Source organism: Suncus etruscus, chromosome 19, assembly GCF_024139225.1.
Source record: "Suncus etruscus isolate mSunEtr1 chromosome 19, mSunEtr1.pri.cur, whole genome shotgun sequence".
Classification (NCBI taxonomy): domain Eukaryota; kingdom Metazoa; phylum Chordata; class Mammalia; order Eulipotyphla; family Soricidae; genus Suncus; species Suncus etruscus.
In genome coordinates, this window is record NC_064866.1 from 21,588,202 (window position 1) to 21,604,894 (window position 16,693).

At 34.2% G+C, this 16,693-nt stretch overlaps 1 protein-coding gene across 3 annotated transcripts in view; it reads right to left on the reverse strand.

Moving 5' to 3' along the window:
- OLFM3 (olfactomedin 3) overlaps window positions 1-16,693 on the reverse strand; it is a 200,233-nt gene that overhangs the window by 25,008 nt on the left and 158,532 nt on the right. For all 3 annotated transcript variants that reach the window (XM_049765746.1, XM_049765747.1, XM_049765745.1), the window contains exon 2: window positions 7,044-7,190. In XM_049765746.1, coding sequence (XP_049621703.1) covers window positions 7,044-7,190 — 147 coding nt within the window. The remainder of the gene's footprint in view (window positions 1-7,043; window positions 7,191-16,693) is intronic.

Consider the following 16,693-nt stretch of genomic DNA (forward strand, 5'->3'; position numbering starts at 1 on the left):
CTGATGTAACCATACCAGGTTTATTGAGCAACAGGCTATAATAGAATAAATTATTCAGAAATAAATTTATTAAGTTTACAATAAATTAGAATCCTATAATAGTAGGAAAACTTTAAAGAATAAAGAATTGAATGCAAATAAAATGATATAAAGAATATTTTGATGGCTGTATCTTGGATACTCAAAGTCTTGTCAACAGCTTTGGTATTACCTAGAATCTTCCAGGTATTACTTGGAAATTCAGAACTGCCTCATTCAAATTGAATCAAAGCATATTTTATTAATATACATTAAAGCTTATTTTATTTTGCTGAACATGGAGGTATTTCTATGAGAAAAGAAGCAAGAGAGTGAAGCAAATGTAAAGTTCTTCATATAATTTTAGCTTTTAATTCTAAATCAAACTTTCATCTAAATAACATCCAAATACAGAAACACATGTAAAAATTAGAGTTTATAAAACAATAAAATATTGGAGAAATGTGTAGACGGATAAGAGGCTACAAATTAGATTGTTTATGTTAGTTTTCTCTCAGGACATAAAATATGAGTAAATGTTACAAAATATAAACTGAATAAAGGTGCCCTTGGATAAATATAGTATGTGTAAATATGCCTAGATATATTTGATTGCTTCATTTGAATAAATTTAAACATGAAAGTGTGGTTATCCAAAAAGTGTGGCTGGGATTTTCAGGTCAATTATACTTTTTCCTATGTCTGTGTTATATTCAGAGAGAAATTATTGTCGTCAGATAAAATCACAAAACTTAGTTGATGGCTAACTCATCTTTCTAACAAATAATTATTTATTGAATTGAAGAGCCAGACGCAGCAGTGCTCTGGGGCTATTCCAGCCTCTGTGCTTTAGTGTCCCCTGGTAGCCATTGTGGAACATATATGGTACCAGGCATAGAACATAGATTTGTATTCATGCAAAACAAATTCTTTGTTTCCTTTATTATCTTTCCAGGCCCAAAGAACATATTGCTAATGTATTCCACTGAGTTGTAAAATTCAAAAAGGGTCGTGAATATAGATTTGACTTTTTCCAGTTCATTTTCTTGTCAGAGCTTATGCTTTTATTAATGTGTATTTTTTCCTTCCTTTTCTTTTGTGAAAGGAAATTGTGTTTCCAAGTTTTACTAAGAGGCCTTGGGAGACTGGTTCAAGTTATTCTTGGACAATGAGGCTGAGAATGCAGTGCTGTTTTACACCCCATGGTGCTGGGATCTCCTGGGTCACTGCAAAACTTTTGGATCCATTTGGACCATAGTGTCTTCAGGACCTCCAGCCTGAAGCACAACAAGGCATGTGGTGCTGTGGATCGAACTTGTGTCCTTTTACTAATTCCCAAACTTTAATATTTCTAATGCTTTGATTCATGATCTTACCCTTTACAAATTAAAAACTTTCAAAATATATACACAATTTTTTATCATAATTAACTATGTAATGTTGGATGAGATGAGAGAAGTGTGTTGTACTTCTGTATACTCTATTGAGGCTAGACATTGTGTCTCATTCAGACATTTTATTTAATTTTTTATTTAAATTTTTATTTTTATTTAAATTTCTTTATAGACCCAAGCACAAAATAATAATTTCTCTCTCTCTCTCTCTCTCTCTCTATATATATATATATATATATATATAGAGAGAGAGAGAGAGAGAGAGAGAGAGAGAGAGAGAGAGAAATTGCTCCTGGCAGACTCGGGGGACCATATGGGATGCCAGGATTCGAACCACTGTCCTTCCGCATGCAAGGCAATCACCTTACCTCCATGCTATCTCTCTGGCCCCTCAATAAATATATTTTATATAAAATCATCTTTGTCTTCCAATAAAGGAATAAATATATAGATTGATTTTGGGGCCATATCCAGTGATGCTTAGAATTGATTCTTGGTTCTCTGCTCAGGGATCACTCATGGTGGTTTTGGGAAACCATATGTAGTGCCAAGAGTCAAGCACTGCTGGGCTGCATTCAAGACAAATAAATGCCTCACCTGTTATATTACTTCTCCGACTTCAAGAAAAAATATTTAAGATTTAAAGAAAATTTCCTCTTCCTGTCACTATAGGCTATAATATTACACAACTCCCAAGTATTACTTAATATATTAATATTCCCATTTAAATGCTTTATTCAAAATATGAGTTTACTAGGGTTGAAGTGATAATATAGCATGTAAAGTGCTTGCCTTATATAAGGCTGATTCAGGTTTGATCCCCAGCACCATATGTGTCCCTGGAACCTATGTGATCATTCCTCTGAGGAGCAATCCCTGAGTTTAAGCCCTGAAAACAGCTGTGTTTGACACCTCCTCTCTCTCTCTCTCTCTCTCTCTCTCTCTCTCTCTCTCTCTCTCTCTCTCTCTCTCTCTCTCTCTCAAAAATAAAAAAGAATGGCAAAGAAATAGAGCAAGAATAATACAAATCAAAGAAAGAAAATTTCATTTATTTAGTGCAACACAAAATTACTAAGAAAACTTTGAAAACGTGGTGGCTTTATTTTGGATAAATGCAATGATTTCAAAGTAATTTTCAGCTTCATTATGGCTAAGTATGAGTTCAAAAAAGACATTTTTGACAGAAGCTCGGCTGGGCTCAGAACACTCCGCATGCCAGGATTTCGTGTGCCTTTGACTGGTATGATGGGGGCTCTGGGCAGGACAGATAGCCATAGGACCCCTGGGCTGACCACTTAGTCCAGGTGAACAAGATTCCCCCCACAACAGGCGGGTCTTCAGGGCCATGCCTGGTTAATCGGGCCCTGGGGGGAGGGGGTGAGAAATTCCTCCCTAGGCATCCAAAAACTACAGAACCGCGCGGGGGGCTTATGCCCCCGCGCGTACTTCATGTATTCAGAATATTCCTTATTCTTATGTTATGTTTTGCGTATACAGAATATTCATTTTGTATTCTGCCCTTTCCCACACCCCTACAAAGCTCTTTTTTACTCCTTAACTCTCTAACCCCCTCTCAAACATCACTAACCTACATTACTCTTTTTAACTTCAGTAGTGTACAATCCTAATCACAGTCCAAAGCTGTGCATTGTGTGTGACAACCCCAAACTGTTTCAAGATACATAAAATGGACACGTATTTCTTTAGAATATTTTGTGTTTTTTCTCTGACAGCTATAATTCTTACTAAATGTTGTCTTATACAGTGATGATTCTAACCACTTTTTATCTTCTCTTTTTGAGTTGTTTAACAAGGAATTTTGGTGGAAGAGTCCCCCAGTTTAATGCTTATGAATGAACCATGTCATGGGAATCATTGGAATTGTTCTTATGGCCCCCATATGTGCCAATAACACCACGTGGCATTGCTTCTTATTTGCATAGGCACATTAAAATGGGAAAATACTATACATACAAATAAGATCCTAACTAATAGAGATTGAAACACACAAATCTTGTAGTGCAAAGGGACCTTACACCCTGAACATTGACATAACGACCTGGCACAGACCTCAGAAGAAAGGGCATAATCCATTCTCCCCTGAACCAGGGAAGCCATCCACGAAACATCCAGGCTGGTCTATAACATCACCTGGAAGCAATCCTCTACCACGGAAGACCTACACTGCTCAGACTTCGACCTGCTCAAAAGAGACTTCCCTTAACACTGAGAAGACTTAACAACAACAACGATCTGCTTACAGGACAGGGCTCCCTGCATTGCCCTTTGATTGTGAGGTGAAAGGAGAGGATGCTCCACATCCTGACTTCAATGTAAGATATGCAGATTCTAGGATTTTTAATACAGAAGCATGATACCAACAACAGAGACTGTGTGAAAAATAAAAGTGTGTTGGCACTACAGACAATGTATTGGATTGGACGATCTAGCTTGCCCGGAGTCTAGACTTGGTCTTGTGCCAGGAAACTTCAGGGGTCTGGTCTCTTTGTACTTAAGCCAAGGTTATTTCTTTCCATGTCCCTCATATTTTGGTGGGCCTATGCAAACAACAATTGCCACTCTAACACCATTTTTACTGTGCTCCTTTGACTCTAATCCTTAAAAAGAACTCACTTAAAATTTGAGGTTGACTTAAGCTAATATGCATGTATATGGAAATGTAAGAAAATACTATGCCTGTAATGTTTAAGGAGTTACGTAAGTTTTATGGCTTTAGATTGCCTTGTGTACTGTTAAGAAATATTATAATGTGTTATAATCTGGGGACTTGAGTTACAAAGTAATTGTACATGGATTCTGTCTTATTTATCTTAATGTTTTTTGGCTGAAATTTCAAAGTTAAGACATCAGCAAGGGGACTTCTGAGAATTATGTTATGGGTGATTGTCCTTCCACTGTAACTTTACCTTGTCCTCTTTCTTTGCACCCTTGTTCTCATAATTAAAAATAAAAATTAAAAAAAAAAGAATAAAAAAAAAGACATTTTTGTTTAAGAAACTGTTCATTTGAATTTGAAATTTGTATCTGAAGATACTCATCATTGGTCATACCAATACCTCCTAAAATTCTATGTAAAAAGTAAAAGTCTATATTTATAGATAAGTGATATATCTAGATATTATTAAAACTTTATTTTTTATTTTTGGGTCACACCCAGTGGCACTCAGGGGTTACTCCTGGCTCTGTTCTCAGTTATCACCCCTGGCAGGCTCAAGGGCCATATGGGATGCGGGGATTTGAACCACTATTTGTCAAGGATCGGCTGTGTGCAAGGCAAACGCCCTACTGCTTTGCTATCCCTGTGTCCCTAAACTTAGCCTTTTTAAATTTAATTTGATCAAGTTAAGTTTTAACATTGAATTTAACATTGGATTAAATTTTTGCTAATATTCAATTGTAAGTTTGTACAATTGAATATATAGAAAAACAGATATAATGATAAAATACACACTTGATTAGTAAATAAAGATATATCCAATCGGAAAGGACTTGATTCTGCTTTTCCTCATATTTTTCTTTTTTCTCTACTTTAGATTGCTTAGTGCCTAACTGGATTTAGAAACCATAGCAAACTATATTATATATAGTGTATTATATAAACTAACATGAGGATAATTATCATTCACATTTTCTTAATAAATATAGATATTTCCTAGTATTCAATTACCTTAAGTACTGATGAACATTTAAAGGTATAATTTCATAAAATTACCTCAAAACTTTAAGTAGGGTGTATGTTGGATAGAGGAGTCATATACATTTAATACTTGAACAAATCTTTTATGTAGTATTTTTGGTTATTCATCCTTAACTAGCTTTTTATTATAATTCTAAAATACATTTTGTTGTTGACCAGTGGACAGTATTATCTATTTCTTTTCATTTATGTTTCAATTTTTTCCACAATTGTTTGTCTGGATAAATACAGTAATACACTGAAAAATAGTAATGCAATAGGGAGTTGGAGCTATAGCACAACAGCAGGGCTTTTGCCTTGCACATGGCAAACACAGGACTTGCATCAGTTCAAATCCAGGCATCCCATATGGTTTCCCGAGCCTGCCAGAGGCAATTTCTGAGCACAGAGCCAGGAGTACCTCCTGAGGGTCACCAGGTGTGGCCCCAAAACAAAACAAAATAAAAATAATACAACGGCATATAAAATTCTGGTTTGTAAGAAAATATTTCTGTGCATTGTTGACATAGAAAAATATATTTCTGTATGCAAAATAAGGTTGAGGCAGAAATTAGCAGTCTGAGGGGAAATCAAATTTTTAAAATGGAAAATCTATTTCAATTTATTTAATTGAAAATTAAAATTTTAATCAATATAGCTAATTTCCCTAGTAGCAAATCAATATTAAACTCTATATTTATTTTCATATAAATAAATAATAATATGAAAGATTATTCATAATTCATAAATCAATATTATTATAATTTAAGAAACACTATAAAATATAACATATTTTTGCCAGGGGAACAAATATTAGTGGAAAAATGGGATCTTATCATCAAAAAGAACTAAAGAAAAATCCAATATATATATAATAGTAGTTTTAAGGTTAAAGAGAAGATAAATGGATTGTTCTTTGTGTAAAAATATGGAATAAAATCTTAGAAACATTAATAGATTAGTGAATAAAGTACTCAGTGGTAACATTTTTGTTATATGGTAATGGAAGAAAGCTATTGTGGCTAGAGTTAATATTGCATATGCTGGAGTCAGTATGTATTAATATTGCTAATGTTCCTTCTTTCTGGCTTCTTTTTATTTTCCAAGTGCCTATTCAATGCCATAATTGTGTGGATGTTCATTGAAAGGATATTTCACAGAATGATTTTTGAGGATTATATCCTCTAAAAGCCAATATTACCTAATTTATCTTATTATCTCTGGTCGTATTTCAAACTCAAATATACTATTATACTTTTATTATTCTGCCTACCCCAGCTGTTCTACTATATTCAGAGCCTAGCACAGAGAATTAGTAAATGTTTGAATAAGAATAATGAATAATTGAAAGAACCACTCATTGTTTTCTGTTCTCCCCAAACTAAATAACCTCTCATGAGCTGACTTTTATCTGTAACAGAGAATAAATCAAAGGTACTCTCCATTTGATTGTTAAAGATATGGATTAAGCAAATTATACGGTGGAAATGCTATTGAATAAAATTGAAGAGCTCAATGTTCAAAACAAGGACTTAGGGAATGATGATAAATACTATGTTATTCATTATCTGTCTAGCTTGCATATTGAACGCCATTATTTTAACCTCTATGCAAGGATGTTAATAAGAAGCAAATGAATGATTTCAAAAAGGATGATCCTGAGAACTGAGGCTGGATATTTTTCTTCAGTTTAAAACTTTATACTTTTCTTCTTCATTCATAAAAGAGACCTACTAGATATAAAAATTTGATAGCCTTAATTATAAAGGTAAATTTTGGAACAAAAAACTAGAAGTCATTTAAACAGAATGATTCAATGAACAGTTTGAAATATTATTTATAGAAAATGATAAAAAATGTTTGAGTTTTGCATTTGCTTTTAGGAGAGCACTGCATTTCAATGAAAGTATATACCAAAGATACAGCACACCTACTTTTTCCAGTAGTTGGCGAAGCTGCCTGCTTTTGGCATCTCGGGAACAGAGGTTTTGTTCTGGAGCAACCACAGTGCAAATGCATCGTCCATCAGGGTCCTGGGCAGAGCTGTATACTTGCCAGCCTTCTTTGGGACTTATCTGAGTCTGAGAAAACCAATGACAGATACACAAAGCACAGAACTCTGTTAGATGACAGAGAGGATGTAGGGTTGCAGCATTTTGGGTAAACCTTCTTTATTTAAGTAATCTTTGTAATTAATTTTCTTAAAAGTAAAAGGAAAACAAACAATTATCATAGTGCCTAGCTTCTTTCAGGTACATCTTCCTTATCAATGCCAGTAAGTATTTCTCATTCTTTAGTCTCTGTATTTAAAACCATTGATCCTACACAACTTTCATTATATTTGAACATTTTAATACATTTTTTCAGAATATTTGATAGCCACTTCATTACATATCAGATTGCTTTGATCAATAGTAAATAGCGATTGTAAGACATATAATATAGTCTATATATTAATAGATTATGTAGTCTACTATTTTCTTGTTATTAGTCATGTGTGATATTTTGACCATATGATTTATCCTAACTAAAGAGCTAGCCACACATCAGAGGACCAATTACTCATATAATTGGAAAGATATCATATAGAATATGGGGTAAAATTAATTAGGGCAGGATTGTTTTGAAAAAAAAATGCTGAATCCCAAAAGCAATGTATTATTTTGGTAATATTCTACCAACTTATCTTTCCAAATTACTTCTGTGTACTTATCTGCTTATCTTCTTAGAAGCTTTGATTAACATAGCATTCCATGGTTAATTTGAGTTTATTACTATCCTAGATTCTTATCTCTGTATAGTTTCCATTAAGCTTCTCTTGCCTTGATTTTTTAATAGATTAAATCAAGAGAATAGGGAGATGGTTCAACTAGTATAGCACCCTACCCTGTTCTTCAATCTGTGCTCTTTGATTTGGTGTCAGCAGAAATATTCTAGTGATCTGACAAAAAAGTTTCCCCAATTATAAAAAGTTGCCACAGTAACTAAATGTTATAATGCAATAAAATTGGGTTTATAAATAAAATATTACTAATATATTTTTCTGTCTTAGCTGTCACCTTGTCTTTGGAACATTTCTTCTATTTCTCTAGTATATAGTTATAAAAAGTTATAGTTATAGTTATAAAAAGGATGAACCCTGGTTTAGCATGTGACTTAACTGAAGTTCTAGCACAGCTATCTATGTTTCCTGTATTAAAAATACAGCAGTTGTGAACAAATATTGTGGAATTAGAAATTAAAAACTTAGAAGTTAATAAATATAATCTTTTGCTAAAAGCAGAGATATGGACTAAGTAACTTTGGGCTGATAAAGAGAATGGAAAACAAACCATTTCACAGGTATAAAGGCCTTTAAAATATAAGACCCTTCTGTGCGCTTGAAAACCTCTAGGTGCAGAATTTCAGACCCAGTGTATAAATCTCACTCCTGGCAGAAGACAGTTCAAGTGTGGAACAAAGCCTTGCTAAGAATATAAAAAGACACCATCCACAGTTCCAAGGTTGCCTCTTTTGTGATAATTCTAGCATGAAACTTTTGGTGAAACAGTACAAAAACTAACTTGGCAGAGTAAAATTTACTTTTCCTAAATCTGGGGGATCCTTGACATCTCTTCCTAAGATGTGTGATTCCTTTATTTTACCTTATAAAGTACCTTCTCTATCGTGAGGACTTACTTGCATCTCAGCTTGGGAAGTGGACTTAACTCTCTCCACTTGGGAGTAGTCAAGATTCCCTCTAGAGTGTAAAACTTTTTCTTTCCTCAAAAAAGACATATTTTGTTTTTCTTGAAATTCTTTTCTGCAAGGGTAAGTGATAAAGTAGAGGTGAAAGAACTGGAAGTGGTTTTTTATTTTCTACTAAAAGGAATTACTTACTCTAGCTATATTTTCATGACACCCTGAGAAATTGCATGGTAGGGTTAACTTCCCACATCATGTAGATCAAGTGAGCCTCAGGCAATATCTGATATTTGCAGTATGGAGCTGGTGAGATGAAAGGCCTGTGGTGTGCAGGTTCTCAGAGAAGATTTTACTATTCTGTCTTCTTCTGCCACCTCAGCCCCAGGCACTTTCAAGGTGACTTAGATGGGTAAAAGGAAGTAGACTCCCCTTTCGAGGATGCCCTATCTTTTCTTCCCTCTGCAAACAAGGCACGTGCAACATTGGTTTCTTGTCCTTGAACTACAAATGAAAATAAGTCATACTACGTTTACGTATCTTTCTTCAAATAGTTTAGAGAGGGCTCATATGCTGCCTTTAATTTCTGGAGTGGTGGGTTTGTTATCATTCTCCACCCCTTAATCCTTTCTAGAAATTGTGAGTGAATATTTAATTAGGATAGAAAGATATACTTAGAGTTATTTACTATGTCAGTATTTCATTGTGTATTATGTTATCCTATACAAAATTCTACAACATCACAAAGAGATTATCCAAAGAATAGAGCTAGAAATAGTCTAGTAGAATATTTTCAATGATAAAGTTAAAATTTCAATTTGATTAACAATTCGGGATTGATGCACTGAGATGTAAAACTAGCTTTCTTTGACTTCTGACTGAACACAAACCTTACTATGTTAGGCAATGAAGGACTGTAACTAGAATAAATTTAGCTTTGGGTTAAAGGTGAAGGGGCCACCCAATTATAATGTTAAAATATGTTAAAGCAATGCAAACAATGATTATTAAACCTGGCTGCATTAATATTGATGCTCAGTTGCCAGTGTTTGACTAACTAGAAAGTAGATTATCATGACAGGGCAATGTGTCAGATGGTCTCTCAAAAGAGGAAAGCAAAAAAGGTTCTTGGGTTCAGATGTTCATTTAAAATTCTGCCTGTTGTGTCAGCTTACTATAAGGAAAGACTCCAATCTCGTTTGTACTTCCAATTGGCTTCTTGTAAAATTCACTGGAGAGAGTCATACCCCTCTCTGTTACAGAGTTAATTTGAATGATTTCCACTATAACAAATAATAACAAGTAACCTCTCTGGCAAGAAAGACAACTCAAGATAGGAAGGGTAATCTAACAGTGAGTTCTATGAGACCACTATGTTAGGGTCAAAGATAAAGAGAGTTTTATGAGTATTTATCATACATTTTCCAATGATTTTATATTTTTAGTGAAAAGAGGACCAAAATAAAATCATCTAAGATGAAGAATAAAAAGGAAAATATTTAGATTACTTTTTGTTTTGTTTTGTTTTGTTTGGCCAAATCCTGTATCACTCTGGGCTTAGCTTAGAAATTACTCCTGGCAGGCTCTGGGGACCATATGGGATGCCCGGGAATGAACCCACCTCCATTCTGCATTGGCTGCATGCAAGGCAAATGCCCTACTGCTGTGATATCACTCTGGCCCCTAGATCACTGTTTCTTTGAGCTTTTAAAAAAAATTTTGGGGGGGCACCCTATGACACCCAGGAGTTACTTCTGGCTATGCACTCAGAAATTGCTCTTGGCTTGGGAGACCATATGGGATGCCAAGGGATCAAACCACAGTCCATCCTATGCTAGCCATAGCAAGGAGACACCTTACCACTCCATGCCACTGCTCAGGCCCCTAAGCTTTTAATTTTATTGCAGTTAAGGTAACATGATTAGAGGACTGTTACATAAATCACTCATTTTTAATGAACATTCTGACTAGTGGTAAACCACAGGTATAAGGAGTTTAAACACCAATGTTCTGTTATGGTGCCAAAGAGAAAAGATTTTATTTTAACACCTAAGAACTGTTCTTCACACATCAAAAATCTCATTTAATAATAAAAGCAAATATGTATGGAGCTCTATTAAGTTACTCTGCAGTTCATGTGGTTTATTGATTGCAAAGATTCTAATAACAATATTATTGCACTATTTGATGTTTACTATATAAAAAAATGAGGCCTTACAGACAAGTAAGAAACTTGAAGTTTACTGAGGGAATAATAAGTAACTCTTGGATTTGCACTTTTACTTTTTTTCTTAAGAACCAAGAAATTTAACTACCATGTGTATAGGCAGTAATCTGATATTTCCTTTTGTAGATGATAAAGATAGCCCTGTTAGCATAATCTAAACTACTGTGAAGTCAATACTTGAAGACTGCATATTCTTTATTATTGTTAATAAAGTACTGCTAACACTAGTGTTTATTGATTCTGTTCACATTGGTACCAGTGAATTAGAGAAGTGATCTATTTTGTAGTTTTTTTTTTGACATTACACAACTCATAAAATATCAAGTAATAGTTGTATTAAGAAAATTAAAAGGATAACTTGAAAACTGCATTTAAAGAGGGGCTTCTTTGTGATAATTTGGTTTTATATATGTATATATATATATGTATGTATATATAATATATGTAATGTGAAACTTCTCACAAAATTTAAAAGGCTTTTGTACTAGAAAGATACTTAGGTAAAATATAAAAGCAAGTTTTAAAAAATCTTGCATTTAGGGGCCAGAACAGTGGTACAAGCAATAGGGCGCTTGCTTTGCACATGCTAACCTAGGGCAGCAGACTGCAGTTGGATCCCCCTGTATCCCATATGGAAAGCCAGGAGCGATTTCTGAGTGCATAGCCAAGGGGTAACCCCTGAGCATCACTGGGTATGGCCCAAAAACCGGAAAAATAAATGCATTTAATTAATGTTTCTGTTAATAAAATCACTCATTTAACATCAGTCTCAATTTTTTGAAACAACCCTTAGAAATAAAAAATGCATTTAATTAATGTTTCTGTTAATAAAATCACTCATTTAATATCAGTCTCAATTTTTTGAAACAACCCTTAGAAATAAAAATTTTCGGGGCCAGAGCTGTGGTGCTTGAAGAAGGGCGTTTGTCTTGCACGTGCTAACCTAGGACAGACTGTGGTTCAATTCTCCAGCTATTTCTGGTCCCCCAACCTAGGAGAGATTTCTGAGCACAGAGCTAGGAGTAATCCCTGAGTGTGACTGGGTGTGCCCCAAAACACCAAAAAAGAAAGAAAGAAAGAAAAGAAAGAAAGAAAGAAAGAAAGAAAGAAAGAAAGAAAGAAAGAAAGAAAGAAAGAAAGAAAGAAGAAAGAAAGAAAGAAAGAAAGAAAGAAAGAAAGAAAGAAAGAAAGAAAGAAAGAAAGAAAGAAAGAAAGAAAGAAAGAAAGAAAGAAAGAAAGAAAGAAAGAAAGAAAGAAAGAAAGAAAGAAAGAAAGAAATAGAAACTTTTGCACAGCAATAGGGCATTTATTTTATTTGTTTTGCAAGGGGCCAATCCAAGGTACCTTGGTTCTATCCCTGGCATCCCATATGGTCCCCCAAACCAGGAGTAATTTCTAAGCGCATAGTCAGGAGTAACTCCTGAGGAGAGTCACAGGGTGTGGCCCAAAAAGAAAAAAAAAAGAAAGAAAAGAAATTTTCACATTTACTACTAAATAAAAATATCAAGTAAGTATTTTATTTAAAATTGTAAAGAATTCAAATATACATTTCTGGAGAGAATCTCTCAAATAGTTCTCAGAATGCCTGGGAACTCCACCAGTGATTCTTGGACAACTAAATGAGAGACTCAATATAAAAACCTGAGAATGCCAAGCTGCTCAGTCCCTGCAATGCCAGGGATATTTGGGACATGCTCTGAAGTGCTGGGGACTCCAAAACCACCTTGATGGTGCTTATGGTTTCCCAAGGCTCTTCTGGATTATGCTTGGGGCCTATGACTTACTGGCTATCAGACCCAGGTTGGACACATGCTAGACTTGTACCCTAACCACTCTATTTCTTTTTCTTTTTTTGTTTCTTTGGGCCACACCCGGTAATGCTCAAGGGTTACTCCTGGCTCTGTGCTCAGAAGTCGCTCCTGGCAGGCTTGAGGAACTATATGAGATGCCAGGAATCGAAAGACCATCACTCCTAGGTTGTCCGCGTTCAAGTCAAATGCCTTACTGCTGTGCAATCTCTTTGGCCCTATTCTACTTATTTCTTAAGTATTTTTTGCAGGTAACACAAATAGTAAGACCATATATTATACTTATTACAATTTTTCCAACTGTTTATTAGCCCAGAAATCTTTCTGAATGTCCTCTTAAGATAAATTCATATATTGACTTCAGAAATATCTAAAGGAAGGTAAAATGCATTATGCAAACACTATAATGTATACATTTTAATATCCTATGGGAATATTAGCAATAAAACATGGGAAGCACAACAGATATTTCTATGGGTGGTAACATATTCATTTATTATGCCCAATTTGCACTGGGAGAAGATTATAATCCTTTCGCTTCTCTTTATCCACACCCAGTTTTGCTTTGGGGCTATTCCCAGTGCTCAATAGGTGTTTATTCCTGGCAGAGCTGGAACTATATGATTTAGGGTATTGAATGCAGAAAATTGACATTCCAACTATGTTCTCCAGCCCATTGAGCTCTCTCTCTCTCCCCCCCTCCCCGCCCCCAAGATTCTGATGTTTTAAGATCAGATGTTTCAAGAAAACAAAATCAATGAATGTTGTTAGGTATTATATTTTACATCAAAGGTTTAGATAGTTTAATGATGGTATAGAATAGACAGGGGCAAAAAGTGAAAGGGGATTTTTTTTAAGGTATGTAGTATATAAAGGAGAAAAAAAGCGGAAATAAATCCATTTATTAAAACCTATTTGATTGAGAAGTAGATAACTAAATATATTTGCAAGCTTTGTATCCTGGGAATGTTTAATTTCAAAGTGAAATATGGATTAATATGCTAATAACTTTAGTTGTGGTAGATAGGGAAGTGCAAGGACAGAAATTATGGAGATGTTGACAGACCACAGTAAAAGTAGCTGTGTCTGTAGGATATGGTAATAAAAATGTCATTGCAACACAGTTTTCTACCTATTTTTTATGAGGCTACTTAAAACTGAAATTACATATAAATATTCTTACTCAAGAAAAGGTCTATCTTTTAAGAAAGACATGTTCATAAAAACAAAACAAGAAACAACATCAAAATAGTTATCACAAAATTACCTCAGTTGTTGGTTATCACAATGAGTGCGAATTGAGAAGAATCTGGAAAACCTATCTAGCAATAAGATTTCCCACTTGCCCACACTTCTTTGCTTCTATTTAAATTCTGCATTACAGGAATTTCACTGGTTCATAGGTTGTGTCTTCCATTGACAGAAAACTTAGGTTCTCTGTAATAGTTCCACTTTGTCCCAAACTTTTGCTTTAGATACTAATTCAAGAATAAGTCTACTGTTAATTCAATGAAAATGCAGCGATCACCTTTTCTGTGACTCTAAAAATTGGCCATTCTGTTAATTGTTTTCCAATTTCTCCATTTGTTTAGTTGACTCCCAAAAAAATGAACATTGGTAAAGAATCTGGGGGAGATGTTAGATATCTTCATTCCCTACTAAAAGAAGTTGATGGAGAATTACAATGTTAGAGATTTTAGAGTTTATATCAGAGAACCCTACTCTACGATTTAAAGGTTAAGCCGGATAATTTAGCAGGAGAAGCAAACTAGACATTCTGAGAATACAGTAAAAGTTATTCATTGCCCACAGGTCTCTTCCAGGCCATTTCCTATTTAGTGATTGTGCTTTTAGTTGTCTAATTGCTATTTCCAAATTCTTCCTGTTGAGTCCAAAGTGTGTGGGAGTTCTCAGAAGCTCAAGCTCAGGGGGAAGTTACTCTGCATAAAATATAAATGCCAGAGGGAGTTAGATCAGTCTCTGAGGTTTTGCCAGAGCAGAACTGTTCCAAAGACAGATAAACTCAACAGCAAGACTACGGAAAGCAAAACAAACAAACAAAAAAGAAAAAAGAAAGAGGACAAAGAATAGAAGTTTTCAGGAGATAAATAGAAGGAAATAACACTTAATGAATATTAGCATTTAATTTTCGAACACATATCCCACAAATTTACAAATCTTTCAGCTTCTGAAACAAAAGAACTCAGTTTATTTCAGGACTGCTTACCATATAGAGATATTATTTTTCATTTAATGAGTGTTTGATCATTTTTAGGTTATTTTATATAGTATTAAAAAGAAATACTAAGTTCATATTTGTATAAATATGTATTTAGCAAGTGAACATTTTTTGCCAAATGCTAATACTCATAAATCAATGATTAAGTTCTACTTTTTAACTTTTGGTGTGCATATATAGCTTTGCAGGCTCATTCTATTCGTGATGACAGTGTAAGATCAGAGAATTAGAAAGTTGAGAAGGTTCAAATTTAGCTGTTTCTCTGAACTAGAAAAATGTCCACCTTTTTCATAAGGCTAGTAGAGTTCAGGTCACAAGAACCAACTGAGGATGGCAGAGAGAACTGAAAATTGTATCAGGGGTCCAGTGGGACAAAGGCAATTAAAGTTGGGGGGGTGCTGTTTTCATTTTAGCTTTTCAGTCAGGTGACTTGTTTCTATTCCTGGCTCTACTTAATCAGTTGGGAATCCTGTGGTTACTTGCATATCTGGGGAGACTGACTGAAGAGATTGAATTAGAGTATTCATATTTATGACTGAGGAACTTTCAAGGGTTATATGGAGGAATCAGAATTGGGGGCAATGGGTCTATTATATGAAGTTGCATATAATGGAAGACCAGTATACGACTCCCAATATAATTTATTTTTGACCTATGATCCTTATACATATGAAATTCTCACTTCAAGTTAGATTCAGCAGATATTTACTTAGTATATATTACATAAGATTAAATTTTAAAAAATGTAAAGGCACCAGTACCCAATATTAGTGACAATAACTTGCCTGGATGACTTCTAAGACACAGTCCAGTATTAATATTTTATTACTTTAGCCTTGAAAATACAAATTCATACATTTTCACCATGGGGATCCTAAGGTATGAGCCATTATTGTGAATAATTAAGGTAGAAAATGTCATAGACATTATTCTTCTGTGACATATACCACTTCTACACATCATTCAAAATAGAAAAGCTTCTGAAATGAGTTTCCTCTATTCATTGAATACGATAGTGCAAACTTTTCTGAATTTTCTCTTTCTTATTGGGGGTTTTATTTGTTCATTTGTTTACAAAGTAAGGTTCTCCAAAGGAAGTTTTAATTTTTAGAAATATGCATCAATCATAGTCATGCTTATATTTTTAAACAGCAAATTATTAGAAAGCAAGAAAAAATGTATTGACTTCAAAATTAAAAAATAGACAGAACTCCTAAATACATATGCAAAAGTTCACTAATCTGTTTGCTTCATTAATAATAATAGGAATTTTTTATATCCAAAGAACAAGTATGTTAGAATCAAGGTTCCATGTCAGAATATGTCAGAAATTTTTTTAGTTTTGAAACATTCTCTCAAAGAGTTAATTCAATAACCATATGATAGAAAATTATTAGGCACTTGAATACTGGGAATATTTGGCCCAGTAAGTATTAAAAATGTAAACTATTCTTTTTGGTTTTTGGATGACATACTATTAGCTTTCTTTATTACATAGAAGTAGTTTGCATACTTTTTGCAGATAAATGTGGTAATATAAAAAACAGAGGTACTGAGGTACCAACAATACATCAATGAAGGTCAAAAATACAAAAGCACATTATGGTTCCCTCCTGTGTGCTGTGTTGG